The following is a 27,301-nucleotide window of genomic DNA, read 5'->3' on the forward strand; positions in this document are numbered from 1 at the left end:
TTTTTTAATTTATTGAAACTGTTTTGAACTTTCAGAAAAAAAACTATTATTTCAACTATAAACATTAAAATTATTTTTTGAACTAAATTTCATTGAATATCAATAACTGATGTACAACAATAATAATTAAAAACCTGTCTAGCATATAATATTAGTGTGACTAACATAACCACTAATGGAACTAACTAAATATATATTTTTTAAAACAAAAGTTTATCAACTTAAGTTTTGATTTGGCTGTATCTATAAAAAATAACTAAAAAAAAAAAAAAAAAGAAGTATACAATGAACTTAATATGCTCCAAGGATAAGTAAACAATACAAATCTATCAAGATCATTATGCATTTGAAAACTATATTGCTGAATTCAAAAATAAATAATGTATACATTAACCGCAGAGACAAAAATTCAGTGTAATGTAGCTATAAATTAACTATAAAATATAATAATATTTAATTACTATGTATCTAATGTTAATAAATAGTTAACATTTAAGTCTTATTAGTCTGCATTAAACAGGAAGCTCATGCTGGAATATATAAATAGTAGTCCAAAAATATTTAATGCTATAAAATGTCAAGTTAAGTTCTTAATCATATATTATTTAATTTAATTGATTTCAACTGTTTTTATAAAATATAATTCATTTGAAAATTTGAAATATAATTTATGGAAATTTTCAACAAAATTATAAGTACATATTATATAGCATACAAAATAGATAGCAACATTAAAAGAACCCTTAAAAAATCGAGTTATTTTAATAATTAAGCTATGGTAATCATCACTTTTATTTTATATATACATGCATTTTTGCTGTATCTACAAGGTTTTGATCATACTAATCTAGAGATTCAAATTATATCAGTATAACTCATTTCCACAGTGTATGAATGATAGACAAGCATTTCATAACAATTCACTAGTCTATACTAGTGTACACACAAAGAATATGATAGCACAAAAACCAAAACTGATTGTTTTCCATTGCAAAGTATTAAGAATCAAATTTTATCAAAACTAGGAGGAAGTATCAACCAGTTCTTAGCTGTTATTTTGTATACAGAGTTATTTTGTAAGTATTAAAAAGTAGAAATTAATTTCAATATAATTGCCCATTATTTTTAATTTATGTTTGAAGGAAACCATATATATTAAATATTTGATCACTTGCAATTCAGAGTAAAAATAAATAATTATAAAAAAATATTGGATATTATCTTTATTAAATTAAGATTTTTATTTTACTTGTGGTACTTAGATTTTTATTTTTTTTATTATCTTTTCATTTTATCCAAAATCGGAAGCACCATGTCAAAAGTAGGCCTCTTGCCTGGATCCTCATTCATGCATATCTTAATCAGTTTAGTGAGATGTGGTGAAATGTCTAATGGAATAGACACTCTTAAACCTTCCAAAGCCACCTAAAGGTAAAACCATTTATTTAAAAACACTTTGATTGGGTTTCATACAATATAAATAACTAAAAATATACCTTCATTCCTATTTCCATTGGTGACAAATGAGAAAATGGAACTTCCCTAGTAGCTAATTCCCATAAAAGAATTGCAAAACTCCACATGTCACACGCTTCGGAGTTCGTTTCACTTTGCTTTTTTTGTAAAGCTGTAATAGAATTAAGTCATACAAATAAATCAAACTATAAATTATAGATTGGTTTCAATAAATAAATTAGTTATTACATTTAAGGAAAATAATTCATAATTTATTAGAAATAGTTAATAAGATATACCTTCTGGAGACATCCATCCTGGATAGTAAACCCTTGCTTTTTCTTGGAATGAAAATTTAGCATCTGCCATATTTATCTTAGCTGTAAGATCCTCATCGATCTATAAATAATGTTGAATACAGCATACGTATAAATAAAAAATTATAAAAAATTATTATACCATAATATGATGACTGTTCAAATGAAACTGTGGTATAATTCTTTCTAGACTATGCAAAAATGCCATAGCTCTAGCAACATCTACAGCAAGTCTAAGGGCCAAAGCAGTATCCACGGTAACTCTAGCTCCTTCATGCAATAAATTATAAAGTGATCCCCATGGCATATATTGACTAATAACCACCAAATTTGGAGGAGAGTTACAACATCCAATCACTGGGAGTACATTCGGATGCGAAAATATTCTACAAACCAAATAATAACATTATTAGATTCAGTAAAAGTAATTATAATTGATATCACTTAATCACCTGAGTTTTGGAAATTCTTCATTGAAGTCTCTTGAAATTCGAGGAGTACATTGTCGAACAGCTAACACTTTAGCAACAATATCATTTTTCTGCCAATGTCCACGCCATGTTTCTCCACTAGGCGAGGTAGCCATTTTGGTATGTAAGTACAGATCACTTAAATTAATTCCTTTATGGCGTGATAATGTAGCATCACCTAAATAATGTAGAAAATAAAAGATTAAATAGAGTTATAGCAAAATATTGGTGAATTACATACATAAACTACATATACATCTTAAATGTATTCTTAAAAATATTATTTAATTTCAATATAAATATCATGAAGTACAAATTGTATAGGAGAACTAAGTTTGGGTTGTACCGCATAAACAATTTTTTTTTAAAAAAATTTTTTAGCACTAAAATAAATTGTGATAGTAAATTAGATAATACATAATTGTAAACTAATAAAAATAAAAATATTTTTTGTGCATATTAAATAGAAATACAATTTAAATGACAGCCATTTTTTATATCAAGATATTATTCTGGTTAGATGAGTACTCAAATAATTATATATATATATATATATATAATTAATAAAAAATTTCAATTAAAAAAAATAAAAAAATGAGTAAAATTTTACAGGAGAGGAGTGCAGTGAGAAGAACTATGCTATATGGTTCAGAGTGTTAGGCTGTTGACAGGAAAATAAAACAGAGTATTAGTGTTGTGGAAATAAGAATGCTTAGATAGATGAATGGAGTGACAAGAGAAGATAGAATAAGGAACAAATATGTAAGAGGTACCTAGTGTTGGTGTAGTGTCTATAGCGGACAAGATGACTAAAAATAGACTTAGATGGTTTGGGCATGTAATGAGACAAGAGAAAACAAATGCAGTAAGAGTTGTGTTGAAAATTAATGTTGGAGGGAAAAGAGGAAGAGGAGAATCAGAAGAGGAATAAGACCAAAAAAGAGATGATTGGATACGATTGAAAATTATATGAGGGCCGTTTGTGTGTGTGTAGGGAATGGAGAAAATCGAGATGAGTAGAGGTTTAGGACAAGGGTGGCCAACTCCAAATAGTTGGGTGAAAGATAAAGGAGAAGAAAAATAATCTAATTTCTTTCAATAACCCAAAATAACAGAAGTTGATAACCTAATAATTATACAAACCAAAGCAATTTATTTAATTTGTTAACATTATATAAAATAATACAGTTTAATTAAAAATACAAATAAATTTATATAAATTATTAGCTTACTTTAAATTAATGTTATTAATCAATGGTAGTATAAACTATAAAAATAAACAAATTAAATATTATTATAAGTTCAAATAACTTACGGCTCCTTGTCTTCAAACCTAACCAACTTTGATCTTTAAAAATGATTTTAGTTAGATCTTGTCCAGACTGTAACGCCAAATCTATAATAAAATTTTAATTAATAAAAGCGCAAAAAAAAAGTTAAAGGTAGCACAAATTAATGAAATACCTTTAAGGTGTTTTACGATTGGTCCTTTTCCTTTATCTAAAGGAGTATCGCCATCTTTATTGGCTACAGCTGCTAGTGCCCCATTTTCAATAAGTTCCTCGGCAATTGCTTCATAACCCCAGAAACAAGCATAGTGCAATGGAGTGTTACCATGTTCATTAGTAAAATTAATATCAGCACGATTTTTCAACAACTAAAACATAATGAAATAATGGTTGCAAAATGGAAGCGATAAAAATGTCTCATAAACATGTTAAACACCACTCACTAAATGCACAATTTCATGATGGCCGTGCGCTGCTGCCAAATGCAAAGGCGTGTCGTCACCTCGGTTCGTGGAGTTAATGCGGGCACCTCTCTGCACAAGCATCTCGACGACTTTCAAGTGGCCTTCCTTGGCCGCCCAGTGCAACGGGCTAAACCCGTGGTCATCGCTAAGGACCAACGCATAAGACAATCATGCAACAAGTTCATACAATGGACACTGCTGTGCACGGGGTCGGGAAGGTGGGAAAAAATCGAGGCAAATGCATTTGGGACGGTCAAATCGCGATACTCACCCTTGATTCATATCGTGTTCGGTGTCGTCGAGCCAGACCCGAACCTGCATAGCAACGCCTTCACGGCACCATTGAAATATGTCTTCCATTTCGGCGGCGAGTGCACGGGCAGCGAGCGAACGGAAATGAACGGCTACGGCCTAGATCGAGAAGCGGATGTTGGCGACGACTACGGCAATCCTACGCACACAACGCAGCAGCAACAACACACGTCGCGCTCGGCGCTCCAAAACACTCCAAATTTGGCATTACCAAAATAAACAGAGTTATCTCGCGGCCGAACAGCTGTTTTCCGTTGGATAACGCGGGGGCTATCGACGACTGCCTAGTGCGCGCGCGCGCGTTCGCGATAAGCCGATAAACGGCCGCCACGGGGGCGACGACGTGCTGCTCGTGTACAGTTGCTGCTGGGATCGCGCGTATCGCAAAACGCTTTGAAAATTAATAGCTGTTTGGATGGCCGAACAACGATCGTCTCACCGCCAGTAAACGGCCAGTGAACCAGACGACGTCTACGCCGTCACTTACGACCACACCGTTTCGTAATTTATGGCCGCGTCGAGACGTGCACTCTTAGCTTTTACACACTCCGTTCGTTTATCGTTCGACCTTTTTGCTGACCATTGTACGATCAGTGTCTGCGCAGTCAGGTAACTCTAACGTTATTTTACGTTTTTTCCGCTCGGTAAGAAAAAAATCATATGTTGTAAGTTCCCCAAACATGATTCGTTTGGAAAAAATCTATCAACGAATTATTACCGATTTATTCATTGGTGATGATCATAAGCGTGCACACGGGGTAGTCAGGGTAGGTACTTGACTATTCTGTGAAACTTCCCACCCTCACCAAAATATTCAATATGATCACAATAATAAATAAACATATTATTTTCAACCACTTCGAAACATTAGTTAACGTTAAAAAAAATGTAAGAATACTGGAGAAATATAGTTATTAAGTTAAATAAAGTTACGAATGCAAATTTTTTGTTAATATTAAATGATAATGTGTTATGTTTGACTACCCTGCCAGTTATGTCTGCACACGCTTATGGTGATGATATGCATATTTATAGGTTTATGTAGTGTTGCGTGCCGTCAGTTCAACCGTCGTGGTGTTGAATAAGCATGGATGATGTTTTAAATTATAACTCGACTTTAAAGCCAATAACTGTTTATTATAAAATATCCCAAGTTCAAAGCATTATTTGCGAAATAATTTCAAGTCCGAAACATTAAGTTTATTAAGTTAACTGGCGTGAAGGTGCTTGCTTTGCAATCGGATTAAAACACATCTGCATATTGATCTATTCAGAACCTCCTTATATATCCCATTCCTGTATGGTACTGTAGTATTTTTGTGATGTGGTTTTTCTTTGACATGGTTGACAAGTGATCAAGTATAATTAACTTGAGTAAGTTAAGTTTGATCAAATCTAAAATGTTATTATAGTTGACAATAAGGAAAATGTTAGTTTCATTAAAAATGATTTTATCAATTTTTAAGTAATATCTGAAATTCATATATTTTTTATTAACGGTTCCTGAAAATGGGAGACATGAATGCAACAAATTTCATTTTAAATTCACCTAAATTTAATTAAATTTGTTAGTACGAAATTATTTCTGTACTTCTTTGTATCTATTGTTCTATAACATTACTGTAACCATCACTAATAAAACTTTGATCAAAATATTTTTAACAAAACCTTTCCTGAGTAAACAATTTTTCTTTTTCTTAAATTGTTTGGGTGTGTTCGTAGAACGCTTATAGATTTATAACAAAAAGTTTAAGAGTATTCCCTACAGAAAAGATGGACAACTTTCATCCAGCTTTTTTTATCTGGCCTATGCATTATTTTCAAATAACTTCATAACATTTCAGTGTTTATCGATATTTAATTTTATTACATTAGTTATAAAATATTGATATTACTCGTATATTCTTATCTAGTATTGAACTGCAGCTAAATTATTAAACGTTTAAATATAATATATATCCATATCAGCATAGCAAACATAGCTATAGGTATTAGGTACTTATTTCATTGTATTGATTCAGTCATAAAATTTAATTATATAAAATAAATGCTCTCACTTTAATTTTTTATTTTACTCTGATCTAAATCTGGTACACATTTTCCCTCTAATTTGAGTTGCCCATCTCTGTCCAATAAAAATATAATAATACATGCTTTATGGTATTATATGTATTTACTAATTATTTTACTAATATTTAAAAAATGTAAAAATCTAATCATACTTTTATTTTTACTTAGATAATTATTATTCAAATTAACTGGAAAAAACATAGTTATAATAATCATTATTTCTTTATTATAAATGAACTATTAAGTCAATCATTAAATTAACTCGTGAGTTAAGTTGTTTAGATTTACCCATCTAGTAATTTATTATACAAATTAAATTGTTATAATTATAAAGTGTATAATGACAAGTATTAATTTTATAAAATAATTAAAATATAAAATTAGTATATATCGTTTATAAAATATTTATACCTGTACAACAATATTTCTATGGAAATTAATTATTGTTTGTTCGTTCTTCAATAATTTAATAATTAAAATACTTAATATATCCGTTGAATATTATACCATACAAATCAAAGTGATTTAATTAAGTATGGTGTAATTACACGTAATCCATGATATATATTTAAACTTGGCATGTAAAGTATTTTATAAGTATAGTTATGGTCTAAGTATTTATATTTATAATTTTATTGTTATTTGTTACTCATACAGCCATACATATGCTTAATCATATGTATCTAAACAAATTGATATAACAAATGAGGACAGGGATATACTGACCACCAGTCAACTGCCATTATTAAATAATAGAAGTAATTTAAACTCCTGTATGGCAGAAATTCACAATTTAAAATTGAAATATCTCCTCGGTATAAGACACTCTTTTTGATATAATATATTTTATAACTCACCTAAACTTTGCTGATTATTTTTATAAATCCTTATACTATAAACTTTAAATTTAAAGAATAATTTTAAAGTTTAATTTCAACCAATGATATATTAGTTTTAAGTAAGAACCTTAGTTTATTTTATAAATTGGGTTTTTACATTGGACATTTTTACAAATTATTAGTATGAATTAAAGTTTTATCTTAAATTAACCTTTATCTTGGTTGATCATTATTATTTAATAAATGATTGGATAGAATGCTATTATTTTCTTGTTACATAATTATAATATAAAACACATTATTATTGTTTTAATAGTATTTAAAATGTTCTAGTTATTGAATTATTTTTCGATAATATGATTTATTATTAAATAAATTGATCAGGCTTAGCAATTAATGTACTATTATTTTTTTTCTTACACAATTATTTATTATATAAACACTTTGTTGTTAATGTTTTGTTGATATTCAATATTTTTAAAAGAATAATTTATTGTTTTTTATGAGTCAAGTATTTATTTAGTTTTCACTTTTAGTGTTCCAAAAACGATTCTTTTCTTTTATCACTATGGCTAAAACTAAAAATGATTCTGAAGACATGAATGTTTCAAAGCCAACAATATCAGTTGCCTTAACAATGATTTCCATTCCATTGTCAATGATATTATGGATTATCAATATTCTGTTCAGAAAATTATATGGCGATAATACAAATGAACTAGATGGTAAGCTCATCAACTTATAAATATTAACTTTCATTGTGTACTATACATTAGTTTAAGAAATATTTATATCATTATTTTTCTGAATGAAATATTGAATTTTAATGTTTAATAGAATGCTAATATTGGTGATATTTATTTTTAAACATATATTTTTATTATACAAATTTTTATACTTAAAAATAACCATGAACTAATTATTTGGTAAAACTTTTAGAGGGACTTCCGCCATTCCGTTGGTTTATATCTATTTTCCTTCCATTATTTATGGCTGTATGGGGTTATACTAAACGCAGTTTAAATCTTAGCGGTGCACTATTGGGTAAGAATTTCTTTTTAGAGTCTAAAACTGTAATAATAATTTGTTGCATTTACGAAACTATAAGTGCACTTTCAAATATATTAACATTATACATTTTTTTATTTAGGTGTATTTGTTGGTTTTGTTTTGACATTAAGCAATTATGGATTCTTTGCTTGTTTACTTACCTTCTTTGTTACATCTTCACGTGCAACAAAATTTCGAAGCAAAACTAAAAAGCAATTAGAATCAGACTTTAAAGAAGGTACATCAATAATTCAATTTTTGCTGTTGAATATTTTACCAATAAATTTTTAGGTGGACAAAGAAACTGGATTCAGGTATTATGCAATGGTGGCATGGCTACTCAATTAGCACTCTTATACATTTTAGATGTTGGATGTGGTGAACTACCCATTGATTTCAACCGTTATTATCGACCGTCTTGGTTATCCCTTGGAATACTAGGTAAGGTTTTATATTTGAGTTATAGTATGTAAATTAATTTTTGTTTTTCATTCAGGTGCTTTTGCTAGTTGTAATGGTGATACGTGGGCTTCAGAGTTGGCGACAGTCTTGGATAGTGGATTACCTGTATTGATAACCACTTGTAAACCAGTTCCCAAAGGTAATTCTTTAGATTTTGTAACTTAATCAAATTAAATCAAGCTTAGGACTTTCTTTAATTTGAATTAGTATTTGCAAAAAGTGCAATGGAAATATTATTTGTACGATGTATGGTCCAGGTACAAATGGTGGTATAACAGCTATTGGATTAGTTGTCAGTTTATTGGGCGGTCTTGCTATTGGATTGGCAAATTATGCAATGCTCATCTACATGATTGATGCAGATATGTTAGCTCGAAGTCCTGCACAGTGGCCAATAATAATTGCTGGTGGTTTTGCTGGACTAGTTGGCAGTATTGTTGATTCTGTATTAGGTGCCACCTTACAGTATAGTGGTAACTACATTTTATTTTAATATTTTTAATGTTGGTATACATATTTAAACTATCAAAAAAATATTCATTTGGGATGATTTATTTCAAATTTATCATTGTTATATGATTAGTAGTTAATTAGTTTGGATTCGTTACTTGTTTATTTATTGTTATTTTTTAAATTCAGGTTATAATCGAAATACTGGAGTAATTGTAGAACAGCCAGGTAAAGATGTCATGCACATATCTGGGAGGAGAATATTAGATAATCACAGTGTCAACTTAATATCAAGTGTGATTATGGGAATTTTGACTCCTAAAATTGCGTACTTAGTTTGGCCCTGAATCATTTGGTCACTTAAAACTTTTATTAAATGTGACTATTTTATTTCAATATCTACTTTTAAATATTTGTTAAATTCTAATTTTATTTTATTTTTATCAATGTTAGATATTAGATCTGGAGTTAGACTGACACACTTTTTTTTGTAAATAAAATGAAAATTTGATATACATATATATATTTTTTTTATACATACATTTTTTGTTTTTTTTTTTATCCGTAAAATATATATTTTGTTTAAGTGTTAAAATAATATAATTGTTTTTATGTTTTATTTATATTTGTTTTATTTGAATTAATACTAAACATGGTTAATGTAAACTCATACATATCAAACCCTTAAATAAGATGTTACTTAATCATTACATTTTATAATATACTCTTATAATTGAACTATTTGTTTTTATTTACATACCTTTAAGTATTATAATTTATCTTTTCTTTGTGTTTATTTTTGATGTCTCGGTTTTTAATTATAGAATTTTGATCTAACTGTTGATGTACTACAAGGAAGTAGATGCATGAAATGACATTTGTCTACAGATTAACCACTTGGTTCAAAAAAAAAAAAATATATTGCCAACAGATTGTCCAAATTATATTAATAAACTAGTCCTCATATTAGCATGTTGAAGTTAATGGTGAAATATGTAATAGAAGTCGGTTATCAATTTATTTTACTTGCATGTGATTAAGTGGTATTTACTACAGCTCAATATAGTTATGTATTTATTTTTTTTAAGATTATGTAGTGATTTGAAATTATATTTAATACATAATTTTGTCTAAAAATAACACCAAAGCTGAATTATATAATTTATTTTTTGTGTATCACTACAGAAGTATAGAATAATAATTGTTTATCATATCATAACTTTATCATAATTTATCTGTCTTAAACAAGAGACAAATTCAAAAATACAACAGAGGTAAATAAGTATAAATTATTTAAATATATTCCAGACAATTTTAAAATAATCAAAAAGTTTTATTTTATCTACAATAATTGTCATTATTCATTTTAATTAATAGGTTTAAATTAGAGCTTTAAAAATTACAAAAATAAAATATCTAAAATTTTTGTGAAATTTATATTCTGTATAAATTTAATAAGACTAAATAAACCATTTTATGGTAAAAGTGAATATATATTTGTATTAAGAAAATATGTTTATATTACATAAATAATTGTTTTATGTTAACAATAATTCAGTCTTTATTGTTTAATTCCAATTAAAAATAGGTAATAGATTCAAAACATTGGAAAGAGTATTGAGAAATAGTATAATATTTTAACTGTTATAAACAAAAGCCACGACAACTTTTTTCATAAATAAAATAAAATCAAAGAATATACACAAATGAGACATAAACAATTATACCACTGTTTTTCACACACAATATATACTAATGGATTTAGCTGACAAAGCAGCTATTACCCGTCTTCTATTCATGACCAATCCATCTAAATAGCATAAATCTAAAATTGGTTCTTGAACGCTAAATTTGTGAACAGAAGAGTTAGAGTTCAAACTGCATAATTGTATACAGTTTGATTTTTCGTCGAAATATGCTACTAAAGTTTCATCATAAGGTTCTTTTGCTGGCACAAAACATGAGCGAGTTAGTTGTGTAGCTTTATCCCCACCTGAAATTGTTCATAAAACATTTTAAATTTCATGTTATTGATAATGTAAAAATAATCATCATAAGCCACTAAAAATTAACACATAAATATAAAACAATTTATTATAAACATTGCATGTATAATAATAGATAATACTGACCATAAAAGGTGACCACTGGCTGTAATGAAAGGCTATCTTCATTCAAGGATGATAATTTTGATACAATATGTCGGGTTACCTTGTTGTTACCACAAGGTTTGGATGACAAAAGTATATGGTTATAACGTGTATCATAGGAAGCACAACTCCACACACCTCTTACTGGCAATTCAGTCTCTTGGTAGAAATTAGGGGCACATGATGCTTCAAACATAGACAGCAAATCCATTCGAGTTCTCAAAAAACCACCTTTAGGAAATACTCGTGTACTTGATGGAGGAATTGAAACAAGTGAAACACAAGCAGGAGTTCGTTTATGCTCAGAGTGAAACACCTTCATAACTCTTTTGTCAATGTAGAACAAGGTACCAGTTTGACCACCTGTTACCAAAACATTTGAATTGTCACCAGCCCAACAACATGACCACAAAGGTTCATCCACTGAAAATGTGATTATTAGAATATTTGAAAGAAAAAAAAAAAAAGAATTATATTACATTCAATATCAGAAATCACTGCATTGGACGTCATATCTAATAGATTGACATTTTTATCTAAACCAACAGAGACTAATACATGATGTTCAATTGGATGAAACGACATATCACGTATTTGTTTGGAATGTACATAAATTTTTTCTTCGGGTGGAGCAATTAATGTTTCATTCATCATTAATGATGCATTCATCTTTCTGATTATTTGATTATTGAATATTGATGTTTCAGCCTTTTGAGACACTACCTGATAAGCAATATAGATAATGATAATATGTTAAAGAAAAAAACCAATACAAATTAAAAGAGGTAAAAGTACTTACCAACATCATATTCATTTTGTTATAGGTCATAACTCTACACTCAGAATTTTTACATAATCTTATGTTTTTCATGAGTGATCGTTTTGTAGTAGGAGCATTTGGTGATACATTACACCCACTTAACAAAGTTTTTAACTTTAAATTTTCATTAGATAAACATTCAGCTCTTTCAATTAAGGCATGTGATTCATTTGTTAACGATATATTTTTTTTTACTTCCTATGAGAATTCAAAATTTTAGGTATATATTAAAAATGGTTCAAAATTTAACAAAGTAAAAATTTCAGCGCAAAAATATTATACATAATATTATATTATTTATATTATTTCTATAATAACTATTTTTTAAAAAGGTTCTTACTCTTTCCAGTTTATTTTGAAGATCGGTTAACAAAGCAGTGTCAACTGCTACAAGTTTTTTAGCAAATAAAATTCTAATATCTTTTAAACTAGCTTTAGTGTTGCACGTTGGACACCTTCTTGCATCACTGTTACATCCAGTCTAATGCATAATCAGAAACAATATTAATACAAAATTAATACAACAAATATTTATAAACCATTCTTTAACAATAACCTTAATCCATCTTATTATACATTGCTCTCCAAAAATATGACCACATTTTAAACATGCAGGTCTATGATCACCAGAACTAGTAAGTCCATCTAAACATATTGAACAAGAAAATGCTTCATCTGTATTTTCAGAATCTAAGAAGAAAAAAATTATATAATTATTTATAATAATTTATTCTACTTGCTTAATAAAAAATAGAAGGATAAAATATTATTTAAAAAACTTTATTTTATCACCATTAGTGTTTGCAGAAGTAGAACTTGTTTGTGGTTCTTTGATATTTTGAGCTGATGTAGAACATGAAGGTTGTTGGGAAATGTCAAGATCCATCGATTGTAAATTACTTTCAGGTAAAACTCTACTTTGACTCTATCAACATACAAAGGTAAGTCAAATATTTTAGTAGATAGTCTTTTTATAACAATTAAGTTGACTCCTTGATTATTAATTAATATTTTAGGTATAATTAGCAGTGTAATACCTAACTTTTTTTTTAAAAAAAAAACTAGTTACTATAATTAATTTATTTTTCTACAAAATATAATTTAATATCACTAAATTTTTATACGGAATTAAATAGATCTACCCCTAGATTCACTAGTAGAGTATAGGGGAGGGGTTCCACGAGTATTACCTTCTTGAAGGGATTTTTAGAAAATAAAGTTGACTTTTACTCATTTTACACCCTTTGGTTTAAATCTAAAATGTAATTTTTATGTACAATGATAAGTCTTACAATAAGGACGTATGCTCTTATATATAAAAAATTTAATTAAAATAAATGTAATAAACTTCAATAAAAAAAATTAATTTAAAAAGATTTAAAATCTAATTAATTTTCTATAAAAATTATATTATAGCAGTAGGTATTAAATAATAATAATTATAATAATAATAACAATAATTAATTTACTCTTCCAAGTCCAATTAAGTCTACGTGTGCTTGATTAGGTTCTTCAGACCCATTTGATGATGAATCAAGGATATCCCCTGCAACAGAAATTTAAATACAATGTTTATGGCCATATTAATTAATGAAGAAACATAAATTATAAAATACTTTTTGAAAATAAAATAATTTAAGTCGATTATACAGGAAAAATGTAGAGGCTGTATATTACACCTAAAGAACCTTAAGTTCAAATACAACAATTGTTATCTTAGGATATTTGTTAAAAACATTTTAAAAAATGTAATACATATAAAATTAAATAAATACACTATACTGGCATAAAAATAATTTAAATTAATAATATGCAAAACAAAAAGTGATTAAGACAATTTATTTTGAAAACCTTTATTTATTTTTAATATTTTGTCCAGTTCAATTTATAACCAAGCAATAATTTTAAAGGACTTGAATATTACTAAAAATATGATTCTGTTAGGTTTCAAGATAGAAAAAGTGGCATACATTATAGAGTAAGAAAGCCAAATCTTAGCACAAATATGAATTTATTTTTTAAATCTTTACCTAGAATGTAGATATTATGCATCTAATTAAATTATACTTATAACAAAGATTATAAAAATTAAATAATTCTTACACATAGCTTGTGAAACTGAACTAGAATTTCTAGAACCATCATTATCAATATCAACATCTAATTCTTCATCCTCCATGTTTTCTACACTATCTGAATCTTCAGTATCTGTGCGAGAAAAATCATCAAATTCTTCAGGCTCTATGAACTCTACGCTAAACTCTTGATAAGACATATTTTTGATAACTGTAAGACATGCAAAAATTGGTTTATAATAATAACTTAAACTTGTAATTTACTATTATAGTTTTCTAACTTAAAATTAGAATTTTTTTTAACTAATGAAAGACATGTGATTACAAAACATTGAGTATTTAAGAATTAAATACCTAAAAGTACTAAATGTGATAGTAAAAAGTAAATAAGTTACTAGTTTTTATATTGTATATAAGCAGGGTTGCCTGATTTTGAAATCCCTAAACTAGGACACTATATCGAATGACCGAATGATGACTTTTTTTTTTTTTTTATGTTCATATGGTTACAAAAATACATTATTATTGTACATGACCATACCGATTAGATAACCATATTGTAAAGCCGGGTTTGCACGACACGAATCTGAGGCGCAAGTCAAGATTCTGTATGTTTCGCCCTGTCTGAACTTGCCTCGGGTAATAAGCGAATTAAACGAGAATGCCTCATGGTGAGCGGAAGCTTAGTCGGTATTTGGTCGAATGTCAAAGAAGATTTACGTTGTGTGAACTACTTCTTTGAGTGTCTTGCCTCAAGCGTAGCGCCATGGATCAAAATCAATGTATTCAATTCATTGAGTTGCCTCATCGTTGCCTTGCCCTGAATCACATTGTTTCGTGCATAGATATGTATCTTGTAACCATTTAGGTGAATCAGATGCCTCACGAATCTTGCCTCATGCGTCAGATTCACACCGTGTAAACCTGGCTTAACGATATAATGTACAATATTGTTTTGTTTTATTATTAAATTGTACAATTCTAAATGTTATTTTCTCAGCTTCTATTAACCGGGACAAACGGAATGATCGACCGGGACACCAGGACATACCTTAAAAACTGGTACTGTCTCGGTCAAATCAGGACGATTGGCAAGCCAATATATAAGATATTTTTACAACTGTAAATTAATTGGATAATTTTATTTTATAATAAAGATTACTTTCACATTAATTTATTATACTTTCAATAATATTTTCAAGTTATTTAAAAGTTGGGATATTAGTTTAATGTTTCTAGTGAATATTAAGTTGATTATAATAAAAAGGACCAATAAATAATAAAAAAATAAAAATTGAAAATAAATAACATGGGATATAAAAATGGTTAGAATTTAATTTAGGTATAAAATTACTTACTATTTAGTCAGAATTTATACAAGAGAAATAATCAAAAAATTATTGACGACCAGTCGGATATGATTTCCGGTTCGTGATTGCACAAAAGTTATAAATTATATTATAACTACATCATCTTTAATTCTGTTTCGAGATCAACATTAGCTTTAAGTTGTCAAAAACAGAAAACAAAAGAAAACGGTATATGAATTGATCGAGATTGGATACTCTGTGATTTCGGTAGCGACAGTCTAGTTAACAGACGGGCACATCAGAACTGTCACAAATTTATAAGATACAATTACACATTTACATTTACAGATTGGTATGAATACTAAGTTACAAATTCTAACGAGCACGAGAATCAAATCTTCATATCTGAATCGTAGGGTTAATATTGTTGTCGCGGTCTTAGAAGATACGTTTGAATGTATGGTTACCGTTATCAATGACCACTGATCATGAGTTAACCACATCGTGCACGGTGACAGGGTGATCGGTATTGAAACTATATCATGTGTCATCCGCGTTTACGTGTTCATTTCTACGCTCCAATCGACGAATAATTATTAAAAACGAATATAGATTCGTGAATCCGAAATTGTATGTCTTGTAGTTATAATTGAACCTATTAAATAAATCCATGTTTTTTAAAAAATGTGATCCTAAAAAATGCTTCTCCCGTGGAACTTTGCCAGCGCAACAAGTGGCGCACCTGTACGTTCACCGCGGTTCATAAAAATTAAACTCAAACCGAAAATAGGTACCTATTTTTGGCCAAAAACTTTGGCGTTCGTACATTACATGTGATAATAGTACCAATGCGTATGGAAAACGAAAGTTGGACGATACGAATAGTAAATGAAAATTCAACAAAATACTAAATCGAACCCGTCAAATTATGGTTGAATAGTATATTTTGTGCGCTGATGAACTTTACGTTCATCGAGATCTAAAATTACGTGCGCTATAAAACCGTATTTTAATTGCGATTATAAACGGTTCGTAAGTCTTACGGAAAACGTTTGAAAAAACTGAATTTTAGCGAGCACAGAATTATGTGGCAGACGGTTAACATATTTTTTTCATAATTTGAACTACTTTAGATGGACTGTGAGCGGGAATTTTCGTGTCTTCACAGCCGGTCAACCTGTTACCGATGTTGTTTACCGCAGTATATTCGTTTCAGTACACGGCTCCCCACTACACCCCCCTCACATTTTATCTGCCGCGAACTACAATAAATAATTCGGTGTATTGTCCGTCCAGCGAATCGTGTGTTTTGTGTTGTATCGTGCATGCACGTCGATTACTGATTGCTGTCTTGCCGTTGCCCGTTATACGATTGTAATTCCGTGTACGATATATTCGTTCCGTACAGTTCGATCCATAGATACGATATGGCCGACAAAGACAACGAAGAAGTCGAAGCGACGATTGCCGACGAGGCGGTGGTGATCAAGTACAAAACTGCTGGAGAGATCGCTAACCGTAAGTCGAACCCGATACCTCTACCTACCCTCAGCACTCCTCTAAATGCTTCCTTGCACCTTCAAGTCGACTGGAAAAACGATTTTCTTAAGGTGGTGGATGACGGCCGGCATTTTCCCCACCCGCCTGTGGTCGATGTAGTCGTGCGCACCGTGCGGACGTTGTGCCACGGTTTACGCGTTCGTCACATAACCTACAAACGTAGTCCCGCTCTCTGGATTGTGTCTCCAGGGGGCGACTCTTGGGGGACCATAAAATTCTCCTATGAAACTTGCTCCTCGTGAATTTTTCCCTCCAACTGCTGTCTTAAACAACTCGATAGGGCTATGAATACCATAATTCATGTGTCTTCCAGGCGGACTTTCTCCATACGTCATCGTTCCGTGTGGTTCGTCACTTTTTTTTCATTTAAAAATTATGACGATTATAGCTCTTCCCTAAACGTTGATCGTTACCGTCTTCGCTATTTAAACTAATTCCTATGGAACTGTTGTCGCGGATACTCTGTTGAATTCAAAACATCCGTATACTCGATTTTCATTGACTAATTGAAACCTATCGTTTTTCAGTAAAATACAATTATAATATACCGAGTATCAACATTTTAGCCCTACTTTACTCATTACTTCTATGTATTTTCATATGAACTTTCTATGGTATTCCATAAAGATATATTTGTTTTTATTATTATAACTTTTAATAATATACATTATATAGTAATAATATAAGCATTTTTACTTTGGTTACATTTTTCATTTACAGTTTTCATAGATAATTTTCTTATTGTACTAGTTTTTAAAAAAAATGTTCACTAGAGTGACTCAGTCAATCCCTCTTGACATCAATTAATGGTATGTCTGATTAATTGACTTTTTAAATGCTATTGGTTAGATGTTTCTCGTTGAGAACTAAGTTCATTGGTTATAAACTATAGAATAATGTTACATGATAATGTATGTGTAATAGGTTATTAACTAAAAATATTGTCAAGTTGATTATTATTTTAATTATTATTATTAATTATATTTAATATTTTTATTCATAATTTAAAAAGATTATGTTTTTATAATAATTATTTTTCAGGAGTTCTTGTTGAAATAATAGAAAAATGTGTAGAAGGTGCATCAGTTCGTGATGTATGTATATGGGGAGATAATTTAATAATAGAAGAGGCTAGTAAAGTATTCAAAAAAGAAAAAGAAATGAAAAAAGGTATTAAATAATATATTTATTATTTATACATTTTTTAAGAAAAAAAAAATGTATTACAATTTAGGTATTGCTTTTCCCGTTTGTATATCTGCCAACAGCTGTATTTGCCATTTTTCACCTATTACAAGTGAACCAGATCATACAATTGCAAAGGATGATGTTTTAAAAATGTATGTTATAATGATAAAAACAATAAAATATATAGATCTTGCTAATGAACTAATTCTAATTTTTTAGAGATTTAGGAGTTCATTTAGATGGTTTCATTTCTATGATTGCCCATACTATTGTTGTAGGAGCTAATTCTGAAAATAAAATCACTGATAAAAAAGCTAACTGTTTCTTAGCTGCTCATTATGCATCTCAAGCAGCATTAAGACTGATGCGGCCTGGCAATGATGTTAGTATCAGTTATATCTAATATTTATTTTATTTTTTTATATTTTGATTTTAAATTCAACAATAAATCATTATTTTCTTTATTGTTAATTTTTAGACATATCAAATAACTGATATGGTAATGAAAGTTTGTAAAGAATTTGATTGCAAACCAGTTGAAGGTATGCTTAGCCATCAATTGCAACAATTTAAATTAGATGGCCCTAAAACAATTATTCAAAATCCAAGCGAATCACATCGTAAAGAACACGAAAAGGCAACAATTGAGGCTAATGAAGTCTACGCTTTAGATGTTCTTGTAAGCACGGGAAGTGGTGCTGCACGAGAAACAACTGCTAAGGTGTCTGTTTTCAAAAAAACAGATGAAGTTTATCCTTTGAAACTTCGAGCATCTAGGTTAGTATTGTTTGAGTTATTAGTATTTTATACTTAATATTTTATATTGCATGATATATTTTATTTTCGCAGAATTTTTTACACCGAAGTTATTCAAAAACACAGTATAATGCCATTCAATTTGAGAAATTTTGAGGATGAAAAGAAAGCAAAAATGGGCGTTATGGAATGTGTAAATCATAAACTTATTGAACCTTTTCAAGTTCTATTTGAAAAAAACAGGTAAATTATTTTATTCTTTTATTTATTATAAAAAATATCTCTTAGGTAACTCATTAACAATTTTGTATATTTCAGGTGAAACTGTAGTTCAATACAAGTTTACAGTTTTAGTAACAGCCAATGGACCTGCTCGAATAACAGGATTACCATTTGAAGAGGATCTTTATGTGCCTAATTTATCCATTAAAGATCCAGAAATATTGGTATATTGTTAATAATACCTATTTTGTTATAATTTAAAGAAAAATATAAATTAATATTAATAAGTCATAAATAATTACAAATTATGTTTAGAATTTACTCAAAACATCTGTAAATCAAAGAGGTATTTTGCAACCTGTTAAAAAGAAGAAGAAGAAGCCTCAAAAGAGTGGTAATGCAGCAAAGGGAACTTGCAATATGGAAGTTGATCAACCATCTAAGACAGAAACGGGAGTTGAAAATATGGAAGTAGATGCATCTGCTTAACAAATTTTCTTTTCAATTTTTTAAGAATTATGTACAAACATGTTTTACACATGTTATGTGTATGACACAAATTTACATTGAATTACGAACTTCAAATAATTTAAAGATAAATCAGTAAATTAAAAACTGTTATAAAATGTTAATTGACTTCTATGAAGACAAATCATTGATCTATAGAATTTCAAATTAATCTTGACCGATATATATTTATGTAAGAACATTATAAACTATTTAAATTTTAAAATTAAATCCGTTGTTGAATCTTGGAATAAAATTTTAAGCATAGTTTACTTAAATAATGTCATCCAACAGCTACTTGTAATTTATTTGCTTTTATTATAATAAAAGATGTAATTCATTTCAATGCAGATCTATTTATTTTTTTATTACGCTTCAATAATGATGATTAATAAAGTATCATCTATTCATTGTTCATTAATTGAATACATTTTAATTTATTAGAAATTTGATAAGGTTTTTTATGGATTTATCATTCTTTTTAAATGTTTTTTAACATAAAAAGTTATGATGAAATTATAAACAACAGTCTATTTTTATTTTAAAAAATATTTTGATGCATTTATTTTTTGATAGTTAAGTTTTATTTTTACTTATTTCATCAGTAATTTTATTGCAATAATGTACTGAGTATAATTTGATATTTTTTTTTTAAAAAACAAATTAAACTCTTATATTTATCAAAATTAAAGATTAATATAATAACTATACTAACTATACTAAGATTAGAATAATAACTATTTTCAATTTTAATCATGTATGATACTCAAATTCATACATTTTTGTGTTAAACAATTTAACTGCGTTTCTGTTTACATTTTCATAAAGAAATATTTACAGATTATATGTTCAATGTTTGAAACATGGAATACATAAATTTCTTTTTTTTTTTATATATATATAAAATGTATTGCTCTCATTATAATTAACCTTGTTCCTTTACCTAATTTTTAAAATGTCATATTTTACATTAGTACATCTATTTCAAAATTTTTTTTTTTTTTAATTTCACAATATTTATATACATCTTTTTTCATCAAAATCAATTAAAGAAAATATTTGACCATTAAATATCACTATAATTTAATTGAAAAAAAAAATTGTGTGAATTTCATTTCATAATTTATTTTTCTGATGCAATTCTTAAAAATTTTTCTTTATAACAATAATTAATTTATTAAAAAAATTTAGTTATACATTTTAAACATTAAAATTCAATGTTATAAAATAGAGTTAACATAAAAATTAATTTGATCAATTTTTTCAGGTTATTAAAATAATTGTATTTATAATCATTGATCTTTAAATAATCCATAACTACAATTTATTGTCACACTTAGGTTGAATATAATAATGAACCATTGAAAGAGTTATTGCGCTCCCATATGGTCAATAAATACGCATCTTAAGATAATCGACCTATAGATGAATCAAACAATGAAGATAATTTCAGGTACTCTAAAAAGTACACAAACTCATTGGTTACCAGTCTTAGCACATATTACACCAACTAACTTAAGAAGACAAGCAGCAATCTGTTCCCTAATACTTAAAATTAAAGCAAACCCTAACCTCCCAGCTCGCGTAGATATCTTCAATCACCCATCTAAAAGATCGAAATCAAGAAATCTGGTCTGGGAATTTTTTGATACTGAATTGGACATGAATAAACATTGGTTAATGCAGTGGATGGAAGCCTCAGTCAACAACTCAGTACTCATTAAAGATCCCACTATAAAACTACCAGGTTTTGAACTTCCACGCACGATCTGGACAACGATTAATAGAATTAGGACTGAGCAGGGTAGGTGCAATTACCTGCTTCATAAGTAGGGGATGACTAGGTCCCCACTTTGTGATTGCAAAGAATTTCAGGCAGTGAGACACATGGTAGAATCCTGCCCCATGAGAAAATATACAAGAGGGATGCTTGGTATCCAATTAGGGCGGAAGTTCCGAAGCTGAATGGTTGGCCAACTTGGATGTTAGACTGTAGATTATTTTTTTTTAATTATGAAGAACTTTTTTCTGTACTTTTTATTTATAACTATTTATTTATTTGCTAACATATTTATATATTTTTTTCATCTATTTATATATTTATTTTTGTGTTATGCCAATGCCATATATGCTAATATAATATATATTGAAGGAGATAAGAAATTAAAGTAGAGAAAATTGAAGTTCTATAATATTTAAGAAATAGTTTTTTATTATTATACTTAAAACTATTATTGCTTTAATACTAAAAAATGTGATTCATTTACATAAATCACATATTTAATCTATAATCATTAGCACAATAATATTCATTTGATCAAATTGTCAAATTGTAAAGAATTTTTCTTCAAAAAATGAAATTACAATGTATGTTTTGGCAAATTAAATACTTGTATACTTATTTATAATATAGTTCTTTATTGAATTAATTAAGCACAATAGATTGAGAACTGTAACAAAAATCTATATAAAATCAGAGCAGTTTAATAATACATGGATCATAATAATTATATAACAGATTTCTATTAAACATTAACATGGTACATGAATTTATTAATTGAACACAAAAGATCGTTATTGGTCTTCTTTAGGTTTATTCAATCGTACCTCGACTAGTTCATACACTTTATTAGCCGCACAAGCACATTTGTTGGGTGCGTTGATGACAAACTCTCCAGCATTGTACACGCTTTTATTCCAAGCTGCCGTGGACGTAGATTTCAAATTTTCTACAGATGGCAACGGTTTTACCTGGAAACCAGACAAATAGGTAAATCAGAATTTTATTTGGCAACAGTAACTCACTTCGTCTGGCAATTGAGACTCAGCTTTCTTGGCATAAGGAGTTAGAATGGCAATTATGATTTTTGCTACTTCGCGGGATGTTTCGCCATCTTTCCATAGGCCCAACTCAGACGAACCGAACACTGTCGCCCCGAATAATGCTCCTCTTAATGTGTAACTAAGTAAAACACAAAGTAATGTTGTAAGAACACTTACAGATACCGATACAATGTCAAGGCTATTTGTAAACACTTATGGCTGAGGTCATTCCAAACACTTATCGTTTTACACGCGTGATTTCACCATCATTATTACCGTACCTTATGAATTTGTTTAATTTACTCATTTTTCATAAGTCTAAATTTGACTAAAAATATTAAAATGGAAGAGACCAGCTAATGCGTTCTTAAACCTTGAGTCAGTGACTGAGTTCGGTTCATATAGTAATAATACGTCTACCCGAAATTCAATATGTGATAATGATTATCCGTTCATTGTTATCAACTTTTAGATAACATTATCTATGAGAGACTAACGGCGGTATTTTCTCGGCGATAAACCGTATCATACACAGTATTTGATATAAACGTTGCTCCGAATACAGAGACTCACTTAACTCACCCACACGAACATCTGACTGTTTACAATGGGTCGCGAACCACCGAAAACTGTCAATCTCGTGAATTCGTTTCGATATACTTAACTGAATTAATTTAGAAAACGGATTTGGTTGTCTTTCCTCTCAGTCAAAACGACCAAACGAGTGCTTATAACATCGATTACAACTTATGTCTTCGGAGTATTTTTATTATTGACGTCCACATCAGAACCGTTTTATAATCCTACTGCCAAAGACCCGTTGTTGAAACAACAATGGTGTCCAACAAGTCGGTCAACGATAGGTTTTTCCAGTCATGCATCAATGGCGATTTGATCAGTATACAAACCGACCTGTTCTACAACGTTTCACCTTTGGTTCGAGATAAGGTGACTGTTCCTCGATTAATTCATAGTAATTCGATGTTCTCAAGACATTATTTTTCAAAGTGATACAGAGTACAAATATCTTTAGTTATTTGATTGTTTATTTATATAACTATGGGTATGGACTTTCGTTTTGGATTTTCAGTTTACAACTCTTCAAACATTTATTTTGTCCTATACCTATTTAGTTTAATAAATATTACCAAAAAAATTATTTTATTTTTTTATTTTCACTTGTGATTTCTATTATATATTCATAATTAATAACAATATGGAGATAAATTTATTTTAGAACTGCAATGTTAAATATTGAACAAATTATTCAGTTAAATTCACAGTTATTTTTATTATTTTTCATCGGAGTAAATAAACTATTGTGAAAATAATATATAAAATATCCAAGTGATAATTTAATCACAATGATATTGTTATTAACAATAGTTCTCCATTTCAATTTTATTATATCAGAATTATAACAAATATCATTCTTAATTGATGATATTCTAGACATATTGCTTGTGTATGACTAAATGTATTTCCAATTCATATATTTCTAGTTGGTGCACCGAATATATTTATGTTTTAATAACCTAGTATAATTTTTATAGTACGGAAATAATGCTTTGCACCTAGCATGTATGAATAATCAACCAAAAGTATTAGAGCACTTATTGAAAACTGTCAAAGCATTCAAAAATGATACTCAGAATAAACTTGGACGTACTGCATTAAATATTGCAGCTTCTCAAGGTGCTTCAGAATGCATTGATATTTTATTGAACAATTTGCACTGTGACATTAATTCTACAGATAAAGTATGTTCAATTGTTTAGATCTTAAGTGTAGGAAAATAATTTTAAAATACATTTTTTATATTTATTTTAATTACAGACTATAAGTAATTTATAAAATCAAAATTGTTGCATGTCTTACTCTTCTTCTTCTTCTTCCACCTTGCCTTTGTCCTAACTATTTGGAATTGGTTACCTTTGTCTTGAACCTTCACTAGACACAATTTTCTATATCCCTTATGCAGATACCAGCAACTCTCATATAATATTCGATTGTATCCAACTATTTCTTTTTTGGTTTTCCTCTTCCATTTTTCCTTTCAACGTTCATTTTCATAACAACTCTTACTGCATTTATTTCCTTTTGCCTCATCACATGCCCAAACCATCTCAGTCTATTTCTCTCTTCTTATCACTCCATTCGTGTTGCATGTCTTACATTATTTAATAAATTGGTAGATCATTTTGAAAGAGAAAAAATTTAATTTTTCAGAATTTTAAGAACACTCCTCTTCATTGGTGCATTACTAGTAAATGTATCGAAGGAGTTAAGTTATTATTGAATCATGGTGCTGACTTAAAACTGGTCAATAAATTTGGCAAAAGTCCTATACAACTTGCCAAAACAACATGTTTAAATATTTTTCATTTCATAAATGAAGTAAATTTTATTATTTTTTGATTTATTTAGGTATAAATTTAAAAATTACAGAAGAAAACATTACTCAAATGAGTTATCGTTTTACTTTTTATAACTATTATTTATCCTGTTATTCTTTATTTTAGTTTGTCAAAGATAAAAATAAGGATTATTATTTACACTCAACTTCTGAAACTAACAGTACTGGTAAACTAAAAAATAATACATATTTAGGATCATCATCTAGTACGTCACAATTTAAAACAACTAGTAAGTCTAAAAAAATAATTATTAATTATATTATAATAAGATTAAATATTATATAAGAAAACTTGATTTTAAAATATGGCAAGATGCGTTTTTATTTAATTATAATTTAAAATATAAATTATTTTTCTAGGTGAATCTTCAAAATTAGGCTCAAAAATATATGCCGAGTCAATTAATCAACTAAACATTAATAGTAATGATTCAACATTAGAGCCAGATTTGACATCAAATAATTCAAATGAATCATTCTTTTTGGATATGTCAAAACTAAAAGGTAGTTTTAATTAAATTTATGTTAACAACTATTCAACTGTATATGTATTATAATGTATGGTTGTTTTCTAGATGGTGATAATTCTGTATTAAATTTATTGGAAAAGTCTATTGAACCAGTAGATGAAACTTCTTTTGTATCTTCAATCTTAAACAGTGGGAAAGTTATTCAGTTGACTGGTATGATGTACAACTTTCTTATGATTAAAAAAATATAACCAATAAATGTTTTTTATTATTATTATTTATAGAAGCTGGTATACTTGCCCTAGAGTATACAAAAAATGAAGTAAATACTCCAATACCTGATAGTTTAGTAAAAAGCTTCTTAAATACATCACAACAGTATAATGATAATGATACTAATAAAAAGAGCAAAAATGAAGATTCAAAAACACCTATTAAAGGATTAAAGCGTATGAAAAGTCCACAGCCCTGTTCTAAAAAAATTAAATACACTGAAACTCCTATAGATAAAAATTCTGAATTTGAAAGTTTACTAGAGCAGTTGAGTTCTAAATATACAAATACTGTACCTAAAGCTAATAATTCAAATGTATGTGGTTCACAAAATGTATCATCAGTAGAAAGCAATGTCATGAAAAATAATGAAGTTTATACTGAAAATCAATTAGTTTGTTTGAATTCTGATATCAACACTCAACCTAAATGGGTAGAAGATCTTATGTGTTTATTGCATAAATTAGATAATCCAGACACTGCAGACAATTAGTCAATTGAACAACATAACTAACTCAAAATATAATTCCTAATTTCTAGTCATGCATATAGGTAAATTGTGTATATTGTAATTTATTAATAAAAATATTCTCAACATTTCTTACCACTTTTCTATGGGTAAAAGTTTAACATGAAACTTATAGATATAAATGACACTATTTTAATTACTTAAACATAAACTAAAGTTCAGTTAGTAATTGTATTTTCTAAGAAAAACTACTATTAGAATAATCTAAATTATTAAGATATATTTATTAACCTATTTTAAGTTTTATTAATTGTATATAAGTATAGTATACTTTTCAAATACATATTTCAAAGTACTTTTTTGATAAAATGGATTTATTTATTATAATGAAAAATATTAATTAATAACTACAAATAAATAGACTGTGTATTTTCAGTAACTCATACTATATTATTACGACATAATTTACATATTATTCTGCGTGTACATGCAATGTCATTAATTCAAAAATATTCTAAACTCAATGACTATGTTTACTTTATGATGCCATTGTTTTATTAACAGGAGGCTTAGATCAATTTTTATTGTTATCTAATGACTAATATCTAAATCTCTCTAATAATTTATTTATCATTATTCAATAAAAATAAAATATCAATAGGTACCTAGTTTAACAATAGAATATTTAATTATTGTACCGTAATATTCAATTGTTATTTAAATAAGTTTCAGAAATTGAAATTTCATAATATTTCTGTAAATGTCACCTGGTATCATAAATGTAACTTTCATTTTGTATCCAAAAATATTACTATTAAAATTTTTAAGTTCTCATTAAAAACAGCATTCTAATGCGATACCTATTATTTAAAAGAAGATTGTGATGATGAATTTTTTTATCTAAGTTTATAAAAGTACCTTGTCAAATACTGTTTTTATATTAATGATATCAATTCCAAAAACTACATATGTAAGAATTAAGATAAATTTATATTTCAGTTAGTACAATTAAAAAGAATAGGTTTGATTTAAAAAATAATCACACGAAGAATTTTTATTACACTATCCATTGTATTTAATCTTT

The 27,301-nt window shown here is 28.2% G+C and overlaps 6 protein-coding genes across 7 annotated transcripts; 3 read left to right on the top strand and 3 right to left on the bottom strand.

Moving 5' to 3' along the window:
• Positions 1–1,216: 1,216 nt before the first annotated feature.
• On the bottom strand, positions 1,217–4,533 carry LOC112688170 (integrin-linked protein kinase). Its single transcript, XM_025561237.1, has 9 exons — positions 4,267–4,533; positions 3,975–4,140; positions 3,707–3,899; positions 3,558–3,638; positions 2,225–2,420; positions 1,915–2,158; positions 1,755–1,854; positions 1,497–1,627; positions 1,217–1,425 (listed from the first exon to the last, which is right to left on the bottom strand). The coding sequence occupies exons 1-9, from the start codon at positions 4,353–4,355 to the stop codon at positions 1,279–1,281; spliced, it is 1,347 nt and encodes a 448-aa protein (XP_025417022.1). The 5' UTR covers positions 4,356–4,533; the 3' UTR covers positions 1,217–1,278.
• Positions 4,534–4,623: 90 nt separating this feature from the next.
• On the top strand, positions 4,624–9,696 carry LOC112688171 (transmembrane protein 19). The gene is made up of 8 exons (XM_025561238.1): positions 4,624–4,916; positions 7,753–7,941; positions 8,156–8,260; positions 8,367–8,504; positions 8,558–8,707; positions 8,763–8,867; positions 8,986–9,201; positions 9,368–9,696. The coding sequence occupies exons 2-8, from the start codon at positions 7,785–7,787 to the stop codon at positions 9,523–9,525; spliced, it is 1,029 nt and encodes a 342-aa protein (XP_025417023.1). The 5' UTR covers positions 4,624–4,916; positions 7,753–7,784; the 3' UTR covers positions 9,526–9,696.
• Positions 9,697–10,742: 1,046 nt separating this feature from the next.
• On the bottom strand, positions 10,743–15,984 carry LOC112688122 (E3 ubiquitin-protein ligase RFWD3-like). The gene is made up of 10 exons (XM_025561160.1): positions 15,582–15,984; positions 14,252–14,434; positions 13,618–13,694; positions 12,941–13,073; positions 12,705–12,838; positions 12,489–12,629; positions 12,128–12,346; positions 11,808–12,051; positions 11,311–11,751; positions 10,743–11,171 (listed from the first exon to the last, which is right to left on the bottom strand). The coding sequence occupies exons 2-10, from the start codon at positions 14,421–14,423 to the stop codon at positions 10,915–10,917; spliced, it is 1,818 nt and encodes a 605-aa protein (XP_025416945.1). The 5' UTR covers positions 14,424–14,434; positions 15,582–15,984; the 3' UTR covers positions 10,743–10,914.
• Positions 15,985–16,768: 784 nt separating this feature from the next.
• LOC112688125 (proliferation-associated protein 2G4) lies at positions 16,769–20,112 on the top strand. Its single transcript, XM_025561165.1, has 8 exons — positions 16,769–17,051; positions 18,135–18,263; positions 18,328–18,433; positions 18,501–18,663; positions 18,760–19,058; positions 19,131–19,276; positions 19,353–19,483; positions 19,575–20,112. Exons 1-8 carry the CDS (start codon positions 16,961–16,963, stop codon positions 19,746–19,748), a joined length of 1,239 nt encoding a protein of 412 aa, XP_025416950.1. The 5' UTR covers positions 16,769–16,960; the 3' UTR covers positions 19,749–20,112.
• A 2,116-nt stretch (positions 20,113–22,228) lies between these two features.
• Positions 22,229–22,986, bottom strand: LOC112688203. The gene is made up of 3 exons (XM_025561279.1): positions 22,871–22,986; positions 22,572–22,728; positions 22,229–22,517 (listed from the first exon to the last, which is right to left on the bottom strand). The coding sequence occupies exons 1-3, from the start codon at positions 22,894–22,896 to the stop codon at positions 22,341–22,343; spliced, it is 360 nt and encodes a 119-aa protein (XP_025417064.1). The 5' UTR covers positions 22,897–22,986; the 3' UTR covers positions 22,229–22,340.
• A 119-nt stretch (positions 22,987–23,105) lies between these two features.
• Positions 23,106–26,345, top strand: LOC112688202 (ankyrin repeat domain-containing protein 18B). Of its 2 annotated transcripts, none has more exons than XM_025561277.1 (7): positions 23,106–23,537; positions 24,143–24,349; positions 24,819–24,986; positions 25,112–25,235; positions 25,366–25,509; positions 25,581–25,688; positions 25,760–26,345. In XM_025561277.1, the coding sequence occupies exons 1-7, from the start codon at positions 23,424–23,426 to the stop codon at positions 26,239–26,241; spliced, it is 1,347 nt and encodes a 448-aa protein (XP_025417062.1). In that variant the 5' UTR covers positions 23,106–23,423; the 3' UTR covers positions 26,242–26,345. The 2 variants fall into 2 exon arrangements, with proteins under 2 accessions (XP_025417062.1, XP_025417063.1); XM_025561278.1 differs by having other exon boundaries at positions 23,483–23,562.
• The last annotated feature ends 956 nt before the right edge of the window (positions 26,346–27,301 follow it).

The sequence above is a fragment of the Sipha flava genome, unplaced genomic scaffold, assembly GCF_003268045.1.
Source record: "Sipha flava isolate LNK unplaced genomic scaffold, YSA_version1 37_pilon_pilon, whole genome shotgun sequence".
Taxonomy (NCBI): domain Eukaryota; kingdom Metazoa; phylum Arthropoda; class Insecta; order Hemiptera; family Aphididae; genus Sipha; species Sipha flava.